The sequence below is a fragment of the Bos grunniens genome, chromosome 13 (genome assembly GCF_055505025.1).
Source record: "Bos grunniens cultivar Pamir isolate PY7600 chromosome 13, Bosgru_T2T1.0, whole genome shotgun sequence".
In the NCBI taxonomy this organism is placed as follows: Eukaryota; Metazoa; Chordata; class Mammalia; order Artiodactyla; family Bovidae; genus Bos; species Bos grunniens.
The window spans coordinates 37,097,838-37,120,642 of record NC_141177.1 but is presented as its reverse complement, the minus strand read 5'-3'; the positions used below and the strand labels follow the sequence as shown (position 1 = coordinate 37,120,642).

The 22,805-nt window shown below is 44.4% G+C and overlaps 1 protein-coding gene across 9 annotated transcripts in view; it reads left to right on the top strand.

Moving 5' to 3' along the window:
- The window catches only part of LARP4B (La ribonucleoprotein 4B), a 90,691-nt gene that overhangs the window by 40,671 nt on the left and 27,215 nt on the right, over positions 1–22,805 (top strand). For 4 of the 9 annotated variants that reach the window (XM_086333571.1, XM_086333570.1, XM_086333573.1 and 1 more), the window contains exons 4-5: positions 10,217–10,355; positions 10,583–10,723. In XM_086333571.1, coding sequence (XP_086189697.1) covers positions 10,217–10,355; positions 10,583–10,723 — 280 coding nt within the window. Of the gene's footprint in view, positions 1–2,369; positions 6,118–6,968; positions 7,003–10,216; positions 10,356–10,582; positions 10,724–13,143; positions 13,806–22,805 lie in introns of those variants that run through there. The other 5 variants (XM_086333568.1, XM_086333567.1, XM_086333566.1 and 2 more) reach the window with 3 other exon arrangements.

The following is a 22,805-nucleotide window of genomic DNA, read 5'->3' as shown; positions in this document are numbered from 1 at the left end:
TGCACTCTTAAACCTATGTTTGTGTTTGCATCTTTGAGAGAGCCTGCAGATCCCCCAGTTTGAGAGAGTCAGTGGTGCATTTACTGCTAGGATGCTTTCCCAGACGCTTGAACAGTGGGCGGCATGTGGGCATAAGAGAGTTGTTCTGCACAGTTGAGAGGGGTGGCCTTACAAAGCAAGATGAGATTTGGAAATCAGGGGGAGGAGAGTGTAGAACAGTCAGATTGAATTGCTATCATCATGTTTAAGCAGAATTCCTAAATTTTTTTTTTTTAATCAAAAACTATCAGTGTTTTATAAAATGTTAAAAGTCCACCAGCCATAACTTGTAGGTTAACATAGAAAAATCTCTCTCACAAAAGAATTAACAGAATGATTTTGTTTTCAAAATGTCGTATTTGAATCATAGTCAGCAAAAGAATGCAGAGTTCCAAAGAATAACAGGGAGAGATAAGAAAGCCTTTCTCAGCGATCAATGCAAAGAAATAGAGGAAAACAACAGAATGGGAAAGACTAGAGATCTCTTCAAGAAAATTAGAGATACTAAGGGAAAGATGGGCTTGATGAAGGACAGAAATGGTATGAACTTAAAAAAAGCAGAAGATATTGAGAAGAGGTGTCAAGAATACACAGAAGAACTGTACAAAAAAGACTTCATGACCCAGATAATCATGATGGTGTGATCACTCACCTAGAGCCAGACATCCTGGAATTCGAAGTCAAGTGGGCCTTAAGAAGCATCACTACGAACAAAGCTAGTGGAGGTGATGGAATTTCAGTGGAGCTATTTCAAATCCTGAAAGATGATGCTGTGAAAGTGCTGTACTCAATATGCCAGCGAATTGGGAAAACGCAGCAGTGGCCACAGGACTGGAAAAGGTCAGTTTTCATTCTAATCCCAAAGAAAGGCAATGCCAAAGAATACTCAAACTACCGCACAATTGCACTCATCTCACACGCTAGTGAAGTAATGCTCAAAATTCTCCAAGCTGGGCTTTAGCAATATGTGAACCATGAACTTGCAGATGTTCAAGCTGGATTTAGAAGAGGCAGAAGAACCAGAGATCAAATTGCCAACATCCTCTGGATCATCAAAAAAGCGAAAGAGTTCCAGAAAAACATCTATTTCTGCCTTATTGACTATGCCAAAGCCTTTGACTGTGGATCACAATAAACTGTGAAAGATTCTGAAAGACATGGGCATACCAGACCACCTGACCTGCCTCTTGAGAAACCTGTATGCAGGTCAGGAATCAACAGTTAGAACTGGACATGGTTCCAAATCCTATTTGGAGTACGTCAAGGCTGTATATTGTCACCCTGCTTATTTAACTTATATGCGGAGTACATCATGAGAAACGCTGGACTGGATGAAGCACAAGCTGGAATCAAGATTGCTGGGAGAAATATCAATAACCTCAGATATGCAGATGACACCACCCTTATGGCAGAAAGTGAAGAGGAACTAAAAAGCTTCTTGATGAAAGTGAAAGAGGAGAGTGAAAAAGTTGGCTTAAACCTCAGCTTTCAGAAAACTAAGATCATGGCTTCTGGTCCCATCACTTCATGGGAAATAGGTGGGGAAACAGTGGAAACAATGTCAGACTTTATTTTTGGGGCTCCAAAATCACTGCAGATGGTGATTGCAGCCATGAAATTAAAAGACGCTTACTCCTTGTAAGGAAAGCTATGAACAACCTAGATAGCATATTCAAAAGCAGAGACATTACTTTGCGTCCATCTAGTCAAGGCTATGATTTTTCCAGTGGTCATGTATGGATATGAAAGTTGGACTGTGAAGAAAGCTGAGCGCCAAAGAATTGATGCTTTTGAACTGTGGTGTTGGAGGAGACTCTTGAGAGTCCCTTGGACTGCAAGGAGATCCAACCAGTCCATTCTAAAGGAAATCAGTCCTGGGTGTTCAGTGGAAGGACTGATGCTAAAGCTGAAACTCCAATACTTTGGCCACTCATGCGAAGAGTTGACTCATCTGAAAAGACTCTGATGCTGGGAGGGATTGGGGGCAGGAGGAGAAGGGGACGACAGAAGATGAGATGGCTGGATGGCAGCACCAACTCGATGGACATGAGTTTGAGTGAACTCCTGGAGTTGGTGATGGACAGGAAGGCCTGGCGTGCTGCAATTCATGGGGTTGCAAAGAGTCGTACACGACTGAGTGACTGGACTGAACTGAACTGAAGAAAAAGAATCTCTTATTCAGAGAACAAAGCTTACGGATGTTGAAGTAAGTTCAGATCCATTGTGGTGCTCATGTTCCTGGGCCATGGGATGCACGATAACTGCACTCCTCATGCTCAAAGAAGGGCTTCATTTGGGAGCTTTTGGGGGGTCCCTGGACTGGGCTGCAGGTGTCGATTTTCTTTCTTTGTTTCTCTTGCTCTTTCTGGTTTTTTTAACCAAAACTTTTGAACATCTGCAGAAATACAGTAATAAAACAAACCTCAGTGTGCCAATTTTGACGTGAACAGTTCCCGCCCTTGTAGTTTGCTTTTTCTTTTTCCTCCCCTCTGCACACATGGTGTTTGAAAGTGTTACGTCTGTATGTATTTACTTCTTTATTTTCAGGCCAGGTGTGTTTTAACGCAAATCCCAGGCAGCATATGCTATTCACAGGGAACCCTTCAATATATATCTCTTACTGGACACCATTCCAGTTTTGTGCCTAGCATGATCATTACTGAATATTGACAACTATAAGAACCTAAGAATTTTAAAGAACACATTTTTACTGTTGTTTCCCTTTGGGGAGAAGATATATGTTAACTCCTTTGGTTGCCACCATTCCATGAAATGCAGTTCAGAGAATGCTGAAATGGTATAAAAAGCCATACTCTGTAGTGACTGCTTCTGGCTGGGATAATAATGTTAGTTAGTTTTCTATTGGATTTATGAGACTAAGAAAAATACCAGAAAGATCTCCCGTGTTATGTGTGTGTTTGGACTCTGGCTGCTGTTTGGACTGTCGGGCATGAGGAGATTGCCACTGGGCAGGTCTGCTGTGATTTGGATTTGGGACTTGAGTGGCAGAGACATGTGACTGCTGTGCGAGTGTTATTTTTGGGATCTGGGTGTCGGCTTCTCGTCAGAAACCATAGAAAGTTAGTGGGAGATGCACTTGTGGAGGTTCAGAAAGCAACAGGCATTGTTATGTGAGTTTTTGAACTTTTGAACATGGGTTGTTGCTTCCGCAAAGAATTAAGTAGTGACAATGACAATGAAAAAATTGGCCTGTTGCAGAAATCAGTGGAGGAGAAGGAACCGGAGAGCAAGATAAGTAAAACTTTATCTTCATTATTCAGTGCCTTTGGAGATGAGGCGCTTCCTGGTGGTGGACGCAGGGCCAGCGTGTGGGCTGGGGTTTTGGCAAGGCTGGCACGCAGACAGGGCCCAGCGCCTGGGTGGCTGCTGGACTCCTCTCCCACGTCCGGGCTCTTTACTGGATCTGGACACATAGGTGAGGCTGACGGGAACCCTGACGTCACCACCATGGGGCACGGTGGTGAAGGTGCCCGGGGCCCTCCGTGTGGGGGCCTCCCCGATGGTGAGGGGCCCTGCTGTCCAGCCCCGGCGCCCCCTGACCAGGGCCTTGGCCACCACCCTCGCTGCCACTGCCCAGCCACCTGGGAAAGCTCCGAGGTGGGGAACAAGGTGCTGGTCACTGTTCATATTGGTAGTGCTGCTGATTCCTCAGATCTGAGTGGTGAAGAGAGGGCAGGGGGAGGTCTTGTTTGTGGTGACTGCAAACGGTATAGGAATTCCCGAGAGAGCAGGTTTTACAGTATTTGTGCTGTTGATCCTGACGGCCCAGAAGGTGGAGATGAGCTGTGTGCTCATGCGTGTGAAACAGCTACAGCTCCCCAGAGCCGTCCAGCTGTCACCTCCGAGGGGGCCCACAGAGGGGCCCAGCTGCCAGACAGTGCTGGCCGTGGGCCTGGGGTGTTGGAGGCCCCTGGGGCAAAGTTGCCCCTGCAGGTCAGGCCACTCCCAAGGGAGAGAGAGTGGGCTCTTGGTGAGAAAGCTCAACCTTGCTCTGCCCTGGTGAGTGACAGTGACCCACCCTGTGCCACAGACGTTGGTGCCTTGCGGGCACAGACCTTCGCCAGCTTCCCTGAAGCTGACACAGAAAGGAGTGCATTCCGTAATGTGGGCACACTCCCCACCTTAAACATCCACACAGACGCTGCCTGCCTAGTGAGTGCATGCACCATCCCTGAAGGGAGATCGTGTGGCAGTTCACAGCCTGCGGGTCTGGTGACTGATTCACAGAGTACTGTAATCAGTGGCGCTTCACTTGTTGAGAGAGGTGGTGATTGTGGGACTGTAACAGCTCATGCAGATCAGAGTTTAAACTCTGGAAGGGAAGGAGCGAGTAACTCTGCAAAACCACTGAAAGGCAGTGATTGTTCCAGTTTAGATGTTAGCAGATCAAATTGCAGAATCCTTTCCGTATGTCGCGATAGAATCAGTTTAAGTTCAGTAAGATGTATTACTTCAGGGACCTTTAGATTTCTGCCTACTCATGCAAATTTCCAAGAGCCAGCCCCTCACAGAGGCGATGGCCCGAGGCCCTTGGTACTTGCGGAGCAGCGCCTGGGCGACCGCAGTGTAGAAAGTGGACGCGGCCCGCATGCAGACAAGGCCGGCTTGTCTTTGCTGTCTGGGGATCATCCATCTTACCAGGATGAGGGTGACACTAGCGTTTTGGAAGATGGGGCTTGTGGTAAGAGGGCTTCTGAGTGGAGAGCTGCTGCCCAGGTGGACCTGAGTATGAACACCGGGGCCAGCAAGGCCTGGGCCCAGAGCCGCAACGTGGTATGTGCAGTGCGGGCCGCAGCCGGCCCAGGGATGTCCCGAGACTCGCAGGGAGCACCTCCACACAGCAAGTCCCTCCTCTGCTCCAGGTGGCCTGCAAGTGACCTCATTTCCTCTGCAGGTGTTTTCACCTGCGCCAAAGAGGAGAGTGAAACAAAGAGTGAGTCGTGTGTGAAGAGCTCAGGGAAGGACCCTCACAGACCAGAAAGTTCTGAGCAGGAACCCCCGAAAGCCAGGACAGCTGCCACAGAGAGGGTCCAGATAGACCCCCGAACAGCCTTTGACTGGGAAGCAAATGCACAGAAACGCACAGCAGTGCCCAGTCAGAGTGTGCTTGCTTGTGTCAGTTCTGGTGAAGCAAAGAATCCTGACTTTGAGACAGCTCACACAGGAAGGAACGATACCTACCGAGTGAATGACGGCAGTCATGAGGATCTCAGCCTTGCACCACCTGTAAGCAAGAGTTCGGCCCCAGGCGTGCAGGACTTGGAAGGCGTGCGGGTGAGCCCTGTGCACAGCGGTGGCAGCCCTCTGCCAAAGCAGGTTCTCTTCCAGTCAGCCGGAGACGCTCCTGAGGCCTCTGGTGGGCGAGCGTCAGGGCTGAAAGAACCAGAGCTGACGGGTGGAGAAGAGGAGGAGGCACTGCGTCTGCAGGAAGGCTGTGGCGGGCCCGGCACTGCCAGCCACGCAGGCCTGTGTGGGACAGGTGCATGCGCATGCCCTTTCAGCCAGAGCGGTACCAGGCCCATGGCACAGGGACCTGCCTTACAAGGGGACATGGGCTTGGTGGTCTCTGAAAGAGTGGAGTTAGGGGTTTTACGTGCAGGGTGCTCCTGCGTGACTGGTGTTTACCCTGCCCAAGTGGACGGGCCGCAGGGGATTCCTGTTGTCCCAGGTGACAGCAGGGAGGTGGCCGTCCCAGATTGTGAGTACCCTGCCCTGTCGCTTATGTCTGAAGAGCTGTCTGAGGGGGATTTGCGGAGCCCCCCAGGGCATCAGCATCCCCAGTTTCTGAGTGCACTTTCCTGCTACCCGATGGCGGAGCTGGCAAGTCAGGTGTTTTCTGAGGGGCCAGCAGATGGTTGCAGATCTGAAGCGGGCTGTCCATGGACCGATACAGTCACGAAAGATACGTTAGAAGATGAGCAAATCTTTAGTGAGGACCTGCACTGTAAGCCCCAGGACCTGGAGATGTCTTTGTTTTGGATGGAAAAGCCTCCTTTTCAGCTACCAGTGGCAGAAGATACTATCATTTGGGGATGGCAAGAGACAGGTGCACACTTAGTAAGTATGCTGTATCAGTTTTTATTGCTGTGATGTGCTAATCTTTCATTTTGCTTTTTAACTTGGAATTAACAAAGATTTATTCTAAACAATTGTTAGTTGTTTCAATATTGTTATAAAACGAAGTTAGTATAGCATCAGTTTAATCATTTCCAAACTGCAGAGTGTCAATTCGGTTTCCTCTTAGTATATTGAAGCTAGGATCACTAGTGCCTGTGGTACAGGTCATCAGGCGTGGCTGTCCGTGGAGGCTGCCCTGCCCTGTTTTCATCCATCCTGTCCTCGCCACTGGCTCCTTGTGGAGTGGAACAAACATTTGGCCCATTGGATGTTTAAAATCACGCAGAAGGTTACACTTGGAGAACACAGAGGAGTTGAAATCTGCTTTCTGCTGCTTTTGCTTGGCAGCCGTCCAGGGAGGTACGCTTGATGCTTTTAACTGGCTCCAGGATGTCGGTTCCCTCTTCTCATCAGAAGCACCTGCAGGGCTTTGAGACCCTCACCGCCCAGGCCCCACTGGTTTGGGAGAACCAAACCAGCATGTGGTCCTGCACCAAGCAGGTTGTTTGAGCATCTTCCTAGAATTTCTGTAATAAATGCAAACTTTCAAGAAACAAGAAGTTAGTCTTGTTCTTGATGCAGTCCTTTGGGCACGTATATTTGTAGTAGCAAAATAGCATTCATTCAATCTGTTTATTTTTAGTGGTTTTTGTTGTATTAGGCAAGAGAAATAGTAATAGTGAACAGATAGATGTGGCTCAAATATTATGCCTATTATTTGGAAACAAGCAAGTAGAAATTAAATTCTGTAATTTATCCACTAACCTCCTTTCTTTCTATTTCATGCTCAGATTTGAGAGTTTTTCCCGAAACAGTTACGTTCAGGTTAGTCAGTTTTATTCCTACAGTAGTTCTGGAGGCGAGCACCACTTAACCACTTCCCTCAGTGGACGTGGCTGACAGCTCTCCCCAGCTGTCCACACCTGTCTCTCAGGTGGAGCACACATGGCTCCTGCTCTTGCACGGGAGGGTGAGGTGCGTGTGCGCTGCTCTGAGTTAGCTGTCAGTTGCGCCATGTGCCTGACAGTGTGCTCACCTGACACGCTACACTTACTGGTACTGCTTTTTGTTCGAAACTCCAGTCCTAAGTGCCTGTGCAGACATCTCATTATAGCTGCTATTATGCTGTTTTACAGGTAACAAGCCAGAGTTATAGATGTCATGATTGTGAAGTCTTTGAATTGCTCTGAATTGCTAAACTTAGTGCCAATCCAGGACTAGTCCAGGCTCACTTAAACTTTAGAAAATGGGCACTTCTTTCCCTTCCATATCTCACCTGTCTTACATTCTCCATCTGCCTCCCCCTCCTCTGATACTCGGTGTTCTGGTTCCTACTCACTAACTTGTCAGTGGGATGGTTTTATTTCCTGGCCAAAGTGTGTGAGTTGGTAGGTTATTTATTTCTGTTAATGGAGCATAGCACTGAGGGGTAGTGTTTCTTTGAGTGTCAAAGTTTGGGGATACTGCACTCTTCAAAGAGTAACAGGGGTCATTTGTGTAGAATGGCTTCAGAATGTGGCCATTAAGGTCAGCTCACTGCTAGTTCTACCAACTATTGCTTGGCCATGACTTTTCAGGGGAAAAATAAGACTTAGGAGGCCACACAGATGAAACTTGAATTGTTGATAATCAGTTGGAGGTCCCTGTGACTGCAGGAAAATAGCTGCATTTTGAAGAAATGTATTTGTTTAGTACAAGTTGTTTCTCATGTGAGTTACAAGAAGTTAATGAGCTCTTGATAAATGTTTTGTTTTCTTGATATTAGAACACAGTTTTCTAATTGGGATCATTTTTGTGGGTGAGTTACTTAACCTTCCTCTGCCTTGGTTTCCTTACTTGTGTCATGGGGCTGTCATGACTCAGGTGTGTGCGTGGGGTGTGCCTGGCACCCAGCTGGCTGTCACATCTCCGTTCTTGTATCCCTGTCATACCTCAGAATATCCCTTGAATCCTGACTGGCTGCTGGAGATTGTGTGAAGCCCCTGATGCCTGATTGCCTACTGTAGAAGTAGTCACTTGTGCACGGATAGTGTTCCGGTCAGCTGTGGCATAAAGCCTTGCACAAGTTGTCAAATAGTAGAAAGTAGAATTTTATGTTATTACATCACGAAACATTGGTTCCTCCCACATGTTTCTCAGGCAGCTCCCTGCTGGGCTCAGGACTGCAGGTGTTAGTGTGCCCAGAGTGTGTGTGCCTTAGAGTGTGCCCAGAGTGGACGCCGGGAGCCAATGGGGAGGACAGGACATGCCTTATGGGCGAGCGGAGCGGGAGGAGCCCGAGGCCTGCGTGGCTTTCAGGATGCTGTTTGTGGGCAGTGTGTTTCCAGGACTCTGTGTGTGTTAGCTGTAAAATGTGTGTTGGTGATGCAGTATAGCCAACTGCAGGTGGTGCTAAAAATGAGGAAGACCTCATGCAAAGTGCAGGTTGGAGTTAGGAATTTAGAGAATGTATAGTGTGTCCATGAGGTCAGGGGTCTGTTCCGTGGGTGGAAAACTTGACGTGTGTCACGTGGGAGAACGAGACTGGGTGTAACCAGAAGAGGTGGGTTATGAGAGTATTAGTATAGGAAGGAATAAAGGCCTCAATTTGAAGAAAAAGAGAACAGAGAGAAAAGGTGTACCTGCTGAGGAGGGCAGTGGTGCCCATGAGGTGTGGAGGTTGTCTGTACTGTGCTTGGTGCAGTCCTTGTTCCCGGACCACCTCGTGCTGTGCCTGGCGCTCACTGAGGATGTCAGAAGTGTGTGTTGAAGACACAGGTGGACATGCAGGAGCAGAATCCAGCAATGAGCTGGACGTTTAGATGTCACATAAGAAGGGAGCTTGAAGACTCAGTGCTTCTTGAGGGAAACATTTTTGAAGGAGAAGGGGTACCCTGTTCTTTGCCCTGTCTGGTACTTAAAATTTAGAAGGACTCCAGATCAGCCCTCACATAGGTGCCTGGTTCTGGGCGTGATGTTTATTGTCCATGCCTTGAGGTAGGGCAGAGGATACTCTATAACTTTATCCATATCAGCCTCTACCTCAGTTTCACAAATCGTTTTTTCACTGCAAGTGTCAGTCATCCCAGCTAGAGTGAATTTATGATGTTTTTTCTTTTTTTTTTTAAGGTTGTTGACCCACACGTTTTGTTTCCTACTTGGCTCATCATGGTGCACTGGCCTTAGAGATGATCTTTCTGGGTGGCACCAGGAGGCTGCTCCCAGCGTGGAGCTGCTGCCTGGGCTCCTGGGACCCGGCCTTTTCCCCTCTTGCAGCCCTGGCCCTCCTTGGTGGGGTTGTGACGTGCAGTGCCTGGAGAATGCAGGTCGTGGCCAGGCTTGCTTAGGAATTGGGGTGGCTGCCCCAGGACATCAGCTTCTTTTAGATTTGGGGGACTCTTCAGGATTTGTAAGCAGGAGAGAGAAAATTCAAGGGTGGTGGTGGGTTTAGTGAGGTGTGCCAGGAAAGACCCTAGCAGTCCCCAAGGGACGCAAAGGTGTGAGCCAGCTGAGCAGACGTCTGGGAGTGTTCTGACAGATGAGCCCAGGGAGTCGAGGGCCAGTGTTTTTGGAACAGCCTGGGGGTCACGTGACTGGAAATGGGCACAGTCACAGGGTGTCCGCATCTGGTGCCTCTCCACCATGACTCTTTCATTTTCTATGGCCTTTAACCTTTAGCAGTGTTCAAGCTTTATTTTAGAGTTTCATCCATCGGTTCTCAGATTTGCAAATCTTTGAATTGTGTTGGGTAGTCTGGACCAGAGAAATAACTGAGTCACCAGTTAAAAAAGTTGATCAGATACCCCATAAAGGCAGGACTTTGATTCCTATTTCTTGAGTGCCTTTCACTTGGTAAGAAATTAACATCTGGTGAGTGGAGTTCTGAGTGCATCAACTTGGATCACTTTTGCATCTGATTTCTCCCTAAAAGTACGTGTAAATAGGTTCAGCCTTTTTCACATAAATTCTCTAGCATGGATATGTTTTAACTCTGAATTAGTAAGTAAAATTGCAGTGATTGGAATTTGGATACAAATAAACACATCATATTTTTTCTTAGGTACCAACAGCCAAAGTTTCAGAGCTAAACCCTAATGCAAAAGTATGGGGCACTCCACTGTTACAGCTGGAAGCGCGTGGAGCTGCAGATGGCGGTGTGAGCACCGTCTGGGAGGCGCCACCTGGCCGTGGCCACCTCGGTGAGTGGGCGGGGCTGGGCCTCTGCTCTGGGCTGCAGCCTTGTTTCCTTTGAGTTCACTTTTGGGAAAGTGTTTAAGATCTGTGTCATGGTTGGTGACAGTATTTATGAACCCTGAGGTCTCTCACAGTCAAGTTGAAAAGGTCAGTAACTGCAGGTGTAAGTCTTTGTTTTAAGAAAAAGCTGTTCTTCTAACCCCTCCTCTTGGGTTGAAATTCTTAATTACAGGATTGGACACCAACGGTGATGGTGACAAAAGTCATGACAATGTTGGGCTGTCAGATCTACAGGAATCAGACCAGACAGCCATGAGCACTTTGGGTCTGGACCACTCAGAGTATGAGTCACCGCCTGAAAGTGGTGAGACAGGTAAAGCTGTTTTATGATTTCATTTTCATGTAGAGTATGGGCTGCTTTATGTTGCACTTTTAGTTCTTTGTTCATTTCTTCCTCTTCTTTGTTTCTTTCCTTGTGGTTTGATGATTTCTTTGGTGCCATGCTTGTGTTCTTTTCTCTCTAGCTTCTGTGTAGCTATTGTAGGTTTTCAGATTTGTGGTTACAGTGTTCCTCATATATGTTGACCTGTAACTTTATCTACTTGTTAATAGAAATGACTGATAGTTAAGTTGAGACACATTCTAAAAGATGTACATTTTTACTCCCTTCCCCCACATTTTGTTTTGTTATGTCATTTTGCATATTCTTATCTCTCCCTTAATTGTATATAGTTGTAGTTGCTTGTACAGTTTGTATTTTAATCTGTATACGACTTGTAGCTATAGTTGCTTCTGCAGTTTGTATTTTAATCTGTGTATGACTTGTAGTTACAGTTGCATCTACAATTTGTATTTTAATCTGTATACTGACTTACATAAATAATCTTCAGTCCTTGCTATGTATCTGCCTTTCCTAGTGGGGTTTCCCTTTCCTATAGGTTCTTCTTTTCCACTTCGAGAAGACCCTTCAACATTTCTTCAGTGCAGGTTTAGTACTGATGAATTCTTTTAGTTTCTTCATGTCTGAGAAGCTCTTTAATCTTTTCTTCAATTCCAAATGATTATCTTGCTGGGTAGAGTAATGGAGGTTACAAGTTTTACCTTTCAGCCATTGATACGTATCCTGCCACTCCCTTCTGGCCTGCAGAGTTTCTGCTGAAAAGTCAGTTGATAGCCTTATGAAAGTTCCCTTGATTGTAACTCCTTGTTTTTCTCTTGCTTCCTTTAGAATCCTCTTTATCTGTAACTTTTGCCATTCTAATTATGACGTGTCTTGGTGTGGGTCTCTGAGTTCCATCTCGTTTGGAATGGGACCCTCCATGCTTCCTGTTCCTGGATATCTGTTTCTTCAGCTTTGGGAAGTTTCCAGCCATGATTTCATCAGATGCATATTTTACCTTCTCTGTCTCTTCTTTTTCTGGAACCTCTGTAATGTGATTTTAGTATACTTGATGTTGTCCCAGAGGCCCCTTAAACTATCCTTATTTTTAAAAATAGCTGAAGTGGTTCTTTGCTATTCTTATTGAGTAGTTTCCGTTATTCTGTCTTCCCGGTCACTTGTGAGTTTTTTTGTGTTACTTGATCTGTTTTCAGTCCTTACACTGTTTTTCATTTCTGTTATTGTATTCTTCAGCTCTGACTGCTGCTTTTTAAAAAATTATTTCCTAGTTTCTTGTTAAAATTCTCACTGTGTTCATGTATTCCTTTCCCAACTTCAGTTAGCATCCTTATTACTAATACTTCGATTTTTTTTAATCTGCTATTTATCTCTATTTTGTTAGTTTTTTCCCCTTTCATTTGAAACATACTCCTCAGTCATTGGTGCTGAAGCAGAAAGAAGCCTTGAGGGTTGGGTTTGAGCTGGTTCCATTCCCTCTAAATGTGTGTGCACCCCACCCCCTTCCTGCAATGGCTTCTCCACACTAGTGGAGAGTAGGCCAGAGCACGAGGGGCCGGAGTGAGCTGGGGTGCATGCTTGGTGGTCCCAGCCCACCATCAGAGCCCCAGGCAGCTTCCTGTCCACTCCTCTGTGCACAAAGGTACTATCAGTGGCTGCCATCACCCCATCCAGACATTGATGTGCTTTAAAAGTTCTGCCTGTTAAACCTGTCCCTAAACAATGTACCTTTCACTGGTTCCTTTGGTTCTTCTGTAAACTGACTCTCCTGCTGATGCAGAGGTGAGGGGTGCCGGTCCGGAGGCCTCAGGGGAATGTAAGACCCGAATAGTTCCCGAAAGGCAGGTCAGATTTGAGTAGGAGAGGATGAGGCTGACGAGAAGGCGAAGTGCCAGGAGAAGTGCAGACAGGAAACGTTCATGTTGAAATTGAGTCAAACCCAGGAGGAGGTGGTTCTTTGTGAAAGGAGTATTTCAAGCATTTCAGAAGAAAAAGAAGGGAGTTCTCTTTTGGGGTGCAGGGTGTGGGCCAGCATAGAAATGCCCGTGGGTAATGGGACAACAGTTGCTCACCTCTGATTTTGTTTCTGCCTTAATCTAAAAGACCAGACAGTTTAAGACCCCAGAAGACCTGAGGAATAGGCCGCACGCTTGTTATTGATGGTCATATGGGCACGTGTGAGTGCAAAGAAGCAGCTCCCCCAGATTGGCTGCCAACACTTAGCAGAGTGGCTGCACAAGGACTGTGTTCAGGCCCCCGTGTCACTGTCTAGAGAAGGTTGCATGACTGAGAAAGCCTGCCTTCCCTTTCTTACCACCAGCTGTAGGGTTATGTACGAAAGGTTATTAATTAAGTACTGTGTAAGTGTTTGACGTTAAGTATTTATTTTCCCCTAGAAGAGGACCCAGAAAGACCTCGTCTGCACGGTTGCTGCTGGCCTTTGTGACCACGTTCCCGTCCCCGCCTGGCCCCTCACTTCCCTCGTCACTCTGCCTGGATTACATAGACCATCATTTCAACTACTTCCTTGCATCTAACTTCCTTCATAGTTGCTTAGCAGATGCCTCTGACTTGTTTAAATGTAATTCTCTACCTACTCTGTCTGTTCTGAGCAGATAGACAGATGTGGCTGAAGAAGACAAGTGTTGCAATGTAGAGTGGTCTCATTTTCCATTCATGGTTTCAGACTTGCCCCACAGCACTGCAGTCGAGCTCCTGGATGGCCGTTTCACACCTGCCAACCTTGGGGGTGTAGAGCACTAATGAGGCACCACTGCTGTACCGTAAACATCACGTTTGGAATATCCTTGCTTTCTCTGTAAGCTTTATTTTCCTTAGCTTGAAGCAGTATTCACATCATTCTAGAACTGACTCGCTGATTCTTCCAGTTGGACTTGCTGGGTAGACACCTGAGAAACCACCTCCAGTCATGACAGAGTCGTGCCGGCTACCACAGAGACTGCCTGTGCCCTTCCTCCTGCCCACACCCTGCCCCAGCCAACTACTCATCTGCTTTCTGTCACTGCACTTTAGTCTGGAATTGTATGTAAAGAGTTTTACAGTATGTGCTCTTTTTGTGAGGCTTTTTTACTTACTTGTTTTGAGATTCATTCAAGTGGTAACATTTTGGGGCCTTTACTTTTTGGACCTAGTAGTGTTCCATTCCATTACCTATCATAGTTTGTTTTTTTATTCACCTGTTGATGCATGTTTGGATTGTTTTCAGTTGGGGCTGTTACAAATAAGGTACAATGGACATTTATAAACAAGGCTTTGTGTGTACATCTGTTTTCATTCCTTTTGGGTAAATACCCAGGAATGGAGTAGATGGGTCATCCGCTAGGCATTGGCTTATCTTTTTTAAGAATTGATAGAGCTGTGTTCCATAGCTGTCCCCTTGCACCCCCACTTGCAGTGCTCACAGCCTCTGCTGCTCCACACCACTGCTGGCACTTGATACCAACAGTCTTTTTAATGTTAACCATTCCAAAAGTTTGGTAGTAGAATCTTCCTGTGGATTTACTTCATATTTCCCTAGTGACTAATGGTGTCAAACATCTTTTCAAGTGTGTATGTTTCTTCAGTGACGGGTCTGTTCAAGTCTTTTGCCCATTTTCTTAATTGGATTGATTTATTATTGAACCAGAGATCAAATTGCCAACATCCGCTGGATCATGGAAAAAGCAAGAGAGTTCCAGAAAAACATCTATTTCTGCTTTATTGACTATGCCAAAGCCTTTGACTGTGTGGATCACAATAAACTATGGAAAATTCTGAAAGAGATGGGAATACCAGACCACCTGATCTGCCTCTTGAGAAGTTTGTATGCAGGTCAGGAAGCAACAGTTAGAACTGGACATGGAACAACAGACTGGTTCCAGATAGGAAAAGGAGTTGGTCAAGGCTGTATGTTGTCACCCTGTTTATTTAACTTATATGCAGAGTACATCATGAGAAATGCTCGACTGGAAGAAACACAAGCTGGAATCAAGATTGCCAGGAGAAATATCAATATCCTCAGATGTGCAGATGACACCACCCTTACGGCAGAAAGTGAAGAGGAACTAAAAAGCCTCTTGATCAAAGTGAAAGTGGAGAGTGAAAAAGTTGGCTTAAAACTCAACATTCAGAAAACGAAGATCATGGCATCCGGTCCCATCACTTCATGGGAAATAGATGGGGAAACAGTGGAAACAGTGTCAGGCTTTATTTTTTTGGGCTCCAAAATCACTACAGATGGTGACTGCAGCCATGAAATTAAAAGACGCTTACTCCTTGGAAGGAAAGTTATGACCAACCTAGATAGCATATTCAAAAGCAGAGACATTACTTTGCCAACAAAGGTCCGTCTAATCAAGGCTATGGTTTTTCCTGTGGTCATGTATGGATGTGAGAGTTGGACTGTGAAGAAGGCTGAGCGCCGAAGAATTGATGCTTTTGAACTGTGATGTTGGAGAAGACTCTTGAGAGTCCCTTGGACTGCAAGGAGATCCAACCAGTCCGTTCTGAAGGAGATCAGCCCTGGGATTTCTTTGGAAGGAATGATGCTAAAGCTGAAACTCCAGTACTTTGGCCACCTCATGTGAAGAGTTGACTCATTGGAAAAGACTCTGATGCTGGGAGGGATTGGGGGCAGGAGGAGAAGGGGATGACAGAGGATGAGATGGCTGGATGGCATCACTGACTCGATGGACGTGAGTCTGAGTGAACTCCAGGAGTTGGTGATGGACAGGGAGGCCTGGCGTGCTGCGATTCATGGGGTCGCAAGAGTCGGACACAACTGAGCAACTGATCTGATCTGATCTGATCTGATTGTTGAGTTGAGAGTTCCTTGGACAGAAGTCTTTATCAGTATGTAACTTGCAAATACATCCTTCCAGTCTGTGGCTTGTCTTTTTGTTCTCCTAATAGTATCTTTTGAAAAGTAAAAGTTTAAAACCTTTTACATTGTGGAGTTATGGACCTTGCTTTTCATGTTGTTGCTACAAAATCTTTTAATCCAGGGTCACAAATGTTTTCTGCTGTTTAAGTTGTATTTTTTTTTATTTAAAATTTATTTTTGGCTGCACCAGCTATTCATCACTGTGCACAGGCTTTCTCCAGTTGGGGTGAGTGGGAGCTGCTCTTGGTTGTGGCATGGACTTTCCCCTAGGGGGGTGGACTTCAGTAGCTGCAGCACTCAGGCTCAGTCAGAGCTGTGCTTGGTTGCTGTGCGTGGACTTTTCTCTAGGGGCGTGGACTTCAGTAGCTGCAGTACTTCAGGCTCAGTAGTTACCGCCTGAGGGCTTAGTTGCTCTTCAGTGTGGGATCTTGCCAGACCTAGATCAAACCCATGTCTCATGTGTTGGCAGGCAGATTCTTAACCACTGTACCACCAGGAAAGTCCCAGTTACATGGTTTTACATTTTTTAGGTCTGTGGTCCCTTTTTAATTAATTTTTGTATGTGGTGGGAGGTGTGAAGCAGAGTTCTTCCCCTCCCCCCAGCACATGTATTAATAGATACGCAGTTGTTCCAGTAGCATTTGTCAGACAGACTCTCCTGCCCTTCCCCACTGCACTGCCTTTGTGCCTTTGTCAGAATCATTTGTCCCTGAGTATGTGGGTTTGTCCCTGGACTGTCTCTTCCTCATCAGTCTGATTGGACAACAAAACCACACTGTTTTAATTACTGTAAATAATGCTTTAAAAGCAGGTAGTATTATTTAGCCTTCCAATTTTGTTCTTTTTCAGACTTATTTTGGCTGATCTAGGTCCTTTCCATTTCCATGCAAATTCAGGTGACCTGGTCAATTTCTGTAGCGTGCTGAGATTTTTATTGAAATTTCATTGACTCTGTAGATGAGTTGGAGAAGATTGGCATCTTGGCTTGCTGTTCATGACTGACGTGGTATATGTCTCTGCTTGTTCAGATCTTTAGTCTCTCTTGACTGTATTTTTCACTGTATGTTTCAGTTTTCAGCCTGCTGGCTTTTCGCATCTTCTGTTAAGTTTATCATTAAGTATTTCATATTTTTTGGTGCTATTGTAAAAGTGTATGTTAGTCACTTAGTTGTGTCCGATTCTTTGTGACCCCATGGACTATAACCTACCAGGCTCCTTGGTCTATGGGATTCTCCAGGCAAGAATACTATTGTAAGTGGTTCTTAAAAATTCAATCTGCAACTATTTGTTACTAATAGATAGAAATGTACTAACTTGTATAAATTGGAATCATACCCTGAATGCTTATTAAGCTCACATATTAGTTTTAGAAACTATTTTGTAGATTCCATTGGATGTTCTACATGGACTGGTGTTATCTGTGAGTAAATCCAGTTTTATTTCCTCTCTAATCTAGTTCCTTTTATTCATTTATCTTGCCTCATTGCACTGAATAGACCTTTCATTACAGAGGTGAAAGAGCAGATGTGGTAAGAAATTACAGATGTGGTAAGAGCAAATATCTGACTGATGGTGAGCGGGGGTGGGCATTGTCTTTTGCCATTAAGTACAATGGTGCTCTTGGTTTTGTGTTTGTGGCCTTTGCTGGGCGGACCAGATCCCCTTCTGTTATGATCTGCTGAGAGTTTTGAGGAGGAATGGTTAAAGAGGAATTTGTCATGCTTTTTCTTCATCTGTGGCAATGATTGTATTTTTTTTTTTTGTATTGTATTTTTTTTGTGTGTGTGTTAAGATAAATTACATTGATTTTTAGAAAATGTTTAACCAACCTTAAATTCCTGGGGTATGCCTCACTGAGTCAGGATGTTATACATTTCTCATATATTATTGGATTGGATTGGCCATAATTCTGCTTAGAATTTGTACGCCTGCGTTCATGAGGGATGTTGGTCTGTAGGTTTATTTTGATGTTTTCCCTCCTACTGAATTTTTGGGAAGAGTTTATTTCTTCCTTAAATGAAAAATGAAGCCATCCAAATGTAGAATATTGATTGTGGGAAAATTGTCAGCTACACTTTGTTTGGTTTTTTATATAGGGCTAACCAGGTTTATTTCTTCTTGAGAGAGCTTTGGTTTCTTATGTCTCTACTTACATACTTTGTCCATTTCATCTAAATTTTCCAAGTTATTGCATAGAATTGCTCACAGTACTCTATTTATCCTTTGAGTATCTATAAAATTCGTTGTCATGTCATAGCACTCATTCCTGTTGGTAATTCTTGTCTTCTCTCCCCCTCTCCCCATAGTTAGTCTGGGTAGACGTTTGTGAATTTTATTCATCTCAAAGAACCAGTATTTGGATAATAAGTCAGATCCTGTTAGTTATAGGATCTGACTTTAATTCAGGCATTTAGAATGTTAACGTTTACTATGGTAATTAATATGGTTAGATTTGAGTCTCTTACCTTGCTAGTTGTTTGAGAATAGCTTTCGACTTACAGGAAAATTGAGCAGATGGATACAGAGAGTTCCCATAGACCCAGCATTCGTTTTCTCCTGTTAACACCTTATATTCGTATGATGCATTTGCCACAGTTCCTGAACCAGAATTGGTGCATTTCACCTATTGACATTTTTCTGTCCCAGGACACCATATTACATGTGGTGACTTGTGTTCTTAGGCTCTCTTGCCTGTAACAGCTTCTCAGAGGTTACTTGTTTTTGATGACCTTGATAATTTTGAGGAGTACGGCTCAGTTATTTAATTTTGAGGAGTACTGCTCAGTTATTTGGCATGATACTGGAATTTGTGTGATGTTTTTCTTACCATGGTGGGTTTGAGGGAAGGAATACCACAGAAGTCAAGAGCCATTTTCATCCCATCACATTAAGAGTACATACTGCCAACATGATTTATTGCTGCTGTTGTTGACCGTGACCAGCTGGCTGAAGTAGGTTTATTATTAGCTTTCTCAACTGTGAAGTTACTCTTTTTATTCCCTTCTACATGCAGTCCTGTCACTGTGCCAGCCTACACTTCAGGAGTGTCCATGGAGTGTTCATGAGGGCAGAGCAGGAGGCGTGAGCTCCCTCCTTCCTTTGATGTGATCCTTCCCTGGCCTCAGGGAGTCCTCGTGCCTGTGCTATGCAGGGAACGTGCGCCTGCCTCCAGGGGTGCCTTGCACCTCTGGGTGCCCTCCTGGTGTGCTCTGTTCCTGCATTGTCCCACACCCTGGACTCGGGGACCTTCGGGCTTCTCTGTCTGCTCCCTGAGCCCAGGCCATCCTTGTGTCTCTCTCAGGAGCTAATGCTCTACATCTAGAAAACTGGTTTGTTTGTTTTTTTAATAAAAAAGATATTTAAAATCCACCATGTGCCAGATGTACTTGGGACTCAGTGCATACGATTGGTGAAAGCTCCTGTTCTCTGGGTGCTTACATCCATTCGGGCAGAGACAGACTGTCATCATACACAGAATATACTTATGTTCACGTTAGATAATGTGAGAGGGTGATGCACACCATGGAGAAGACAGGTCATGATGAGTAAATGGTGGGAGGTTACAGTTTTCTTTCTCTTTTTATTTAGGTGTAATTGACAAGTAAATGTTAATTATACTTAAGGTGTATAGCAACATGATGGTTTAATAGCTATCACCTCATATACTTTTTTTTCCCATTGGAATGCTGAGAACACTTAAGATCTGCTCTCTTGGCAAAGTTCAAGTATACAGTACAGCATTATTAACTATAGTCACCATGCTATACAGTAGATCCCAGAGCTTATGTCTTACAACTGAACGTTTGTATTCTTAAAGCAGCGTCTTTCCATTTCCTGCCTCCAACCCCTGGCAGCCATGGCTCTACCCTCTGGTTCTGTATGTTCACAACTTTTTTAGATTCCTCATATAAGTGGCATTGTGTAGCTTTGGGGGGTTCTTTCTGACTTATTTCACTTAGCACAGTAGTCTCTAAATTCATCCATGTTGTTGTATGTTGGTCGGGTTTCTTGTGGAATAATACTCCACTGTGTATATATTGTGTGTGTATATTTGTTGTTCAGTCACTAAATCGTGTCTGACTCTTTCGTGATCCCATATGCGCCTGCGTCCAGGGGTTTCCCACGTCTCTGGGCACCCTCCTGGTATGCTCTGTCCCTGCATTGTTCCATGCCCTGGACTATATATAGACAGACACACACACACAGACACATTTTTTTTATCCATTCACCCATTGATAGACACGTGGGAGGTTTCCATGTCTTGGGTATTATAAATAGTCCTTGTAAACATGGAGGTGCAGGCAGATCTTTGAGACTCTGAGCTCCTTTCCTTTGTGTGTATGCCCGGTAATGGGACTCGTGGATCATGTGGTTGTGCTATTTTAATTTTTGAAGAACCTCCACACTTTTCCGTGGTGGCTGTGCCAGTTTACGTCCCCACCAGTAATACACGGGGCAGGGGTGGGGCAGCGCGCCCTTTTCTTGACATCCTTCCCACACTTGTCATTTGTTACCTTTTTTTTGGATAATGACAGTTTTGACAGGTGAGCAGTGGTCCTCATTTTGGTTTTTGACTTGTAGTCCCCTAATGATTAGAGATGTTGAACATCTTTTCATGTGCTGCTTGGCTATCTGTATGTCTTCTTTGAGAAACTCTCTGTTTAAGTCCTTTACCCATTGTTTCTTTTAATCATAGGTTGTTTTTTTTTTGCTACTGAGTTATATTAGTTCCTTATGTATTTTGAATATTAACCCCTTGTCAGGTACATGATTTGTAAATATTTTCTCCTGTTCAGTAGGTTGTTTTTTTCATTTTGTTGATGGTATCCTTTACTGTACAAAAGGTGTTTTTTTTGAGATTAAAAAAAATTTTTTTTTATTGAAGGATAATTGCGTTACAGAATTTTGTTGTTTTCTGTCAACCCTCAACATGAATCAGCCAGTTCAGTTCAGTTCAGTCACTCAGTCGTCTGACTCTTTGCGACCCCGTGAATTGCAGCACGCCAGGCCTCCCTGTCCATCACCAACTCCCGGAGTTCACTCAGACTCATGTCCATCGAGTCAGTGATGCCATCCAGCCATCTCATCCTCTGTCATCCCCTCTCCTCCTGCCCCCAATCCCTCCCAGCATTAGGGTCTTTTTTAATGAGTCTGCTCTTCGCATGAGGTGGCCAAAGTATTGCAGTTTCAGCGTCAGCATCAGTCCTTCCAAAGAACACCCAGGGCTGATCTCCTTTAGGATGGACTGGTTGGATCTCCTTGCAGTCCATGGGACTCTCAAGAGTCTTCTCCAGAAATGCAGTTCAGAAACATAGGTATACATATATCCCCTCCTTTTTTAACCTCTCTCCCATCTCCCGCCCCATCCTACCCATCTAGATTGATACAGAGCCCCTATTTGAGTTTCCTGAGCCATACAGCAAATTCCCATTGGCTATCTGTTTTATATATGGTAATGTAAGTTTCCATATTACTCATTCCATACATCTCACCCTCTCCCCATATCCATAAGTCTATTCTCCAAATCTGTTTTCTCCATTGCTGCCCAGTAAATAAATTCTTCAGTACCATTTTTCTAGATTCCGTGTATATGCATTCAGTTCAGTTCAGTGCAGTCACTCAGTCGTGTCCAACTCTTTGCAACCCCATGAATTGCAGCACGCCAGGCCTCCCTGTCCATCACCAACTCCCGGAGTTCACCAAACTCAAGTCCATCGAGTCGGTGATTAGAATACAATATTTGTCTTTCTCTTTCTGACTCACTTCACTATCTATAATAGGTTCTAGGTTCATCCACCTCATCAGAACTGACTCAAATGCAATCTTTTTTATGGTTGAGTAATATTTCATTGTGTATATGTACCACAACTTCTTTATCCATGCATCTGTTGATGGACATCTAGGTTGCTTCCATGTTCTAGCTATTGTAAATAGTGCTGCAGTGAACAATGGTATGCATGTGTCTTTTTCAATTTTGGTTTCCTCAGGGTATATGCCTAGGAGTGGGATTGCTGGGTCATATGGTGGTTTTATTCCTAGTTTTTTAAGGAATCTCCATACCATCTTCCATAGTGGCTGTATCAGTTTACTTTCCCACCAGCAGTGCAAAAGTGTTCCTTTTCTCCACATCCTCTCCAGTATTTATTGTTTGTAGACTTTTTGATGAGGGCCATTCTGACCAGTGTGAGGTGATATCTCATTGTGTTTTTGTTTTGCATTTCTCCAATAATGAGTAATGTTGAGCATCTTTTCATGTGTTTGTTAGCCATCTGTTTGTCTTCTTTGGAGAAATGCCTGTTTAAGTCTTTTCCCACTTTTTGATTGGGTTGTTTGTTTTTTTGGCATTGAGTTGTTTGAGCTGCTTTTATATTTGGGAAATTAATCCTTTGTCAGTTGTTTCATTTGCTATTATTTTCTCCCATTCTGAGGGTTGTCTTTTCACTTTGCTTATAGTTTCCTTTGCTGTGCAAAAGCTATTAAGTTTCATCAGGTCCCACTTGTTTACTTTTGTTTTTTTTTTTTTCCTGTTACCCTAAGACATAGGTTGTAGAGGATCTTGCTTTGATTTATGTCATCAAGTGTTCTGCCTATGTTTTCCTCTAAGAGTTTTATATTTCTGGTCTTACATTTAGGTCTTCAGTCCATTTTGAGTTTATCTTTGTGTGGTGTTAGGAAGTGTTCTAATTTCATTCTTTTATATGTAGCTGTCCAGTTTTCCCAGCACCATTTATTGAAGAGTCTGTCTTTGCCCCATTGTATATTCTTGCCTCCTTTGTCAAAAATAAGGTACCCAGAAGTACATGAGTTTGTTTCTGGGTTTTCTATCTTGTTCCATTGTTCTATATTTCTGTTTTTGTGCCAGTACCATACTGTCTTAACGTCTGTAGCTTTGTAGTATAATCTAAAGTCAGGAAGGTTGATTCCTCCAGCTCCATTCTTCTTTTTCAAGACTGCTTTTGGCTATTTGGGGTCTTTTGTGTTTCCATATGAATTGTGAAATTTTATGTTCTAGCTCTGTGAAAAATGCCATTGCTAATTTGATAGGGATTGCATTGAATCTGTAGATTGCGTTTGGTAGTATAGTCATTTTCACAATATTGATTCTTCCTATCCGAGAACATGGAATATCTCTGCATCTGTTTATGTTGTCTTTGATTTCTTTCATTAGTGTCTTAT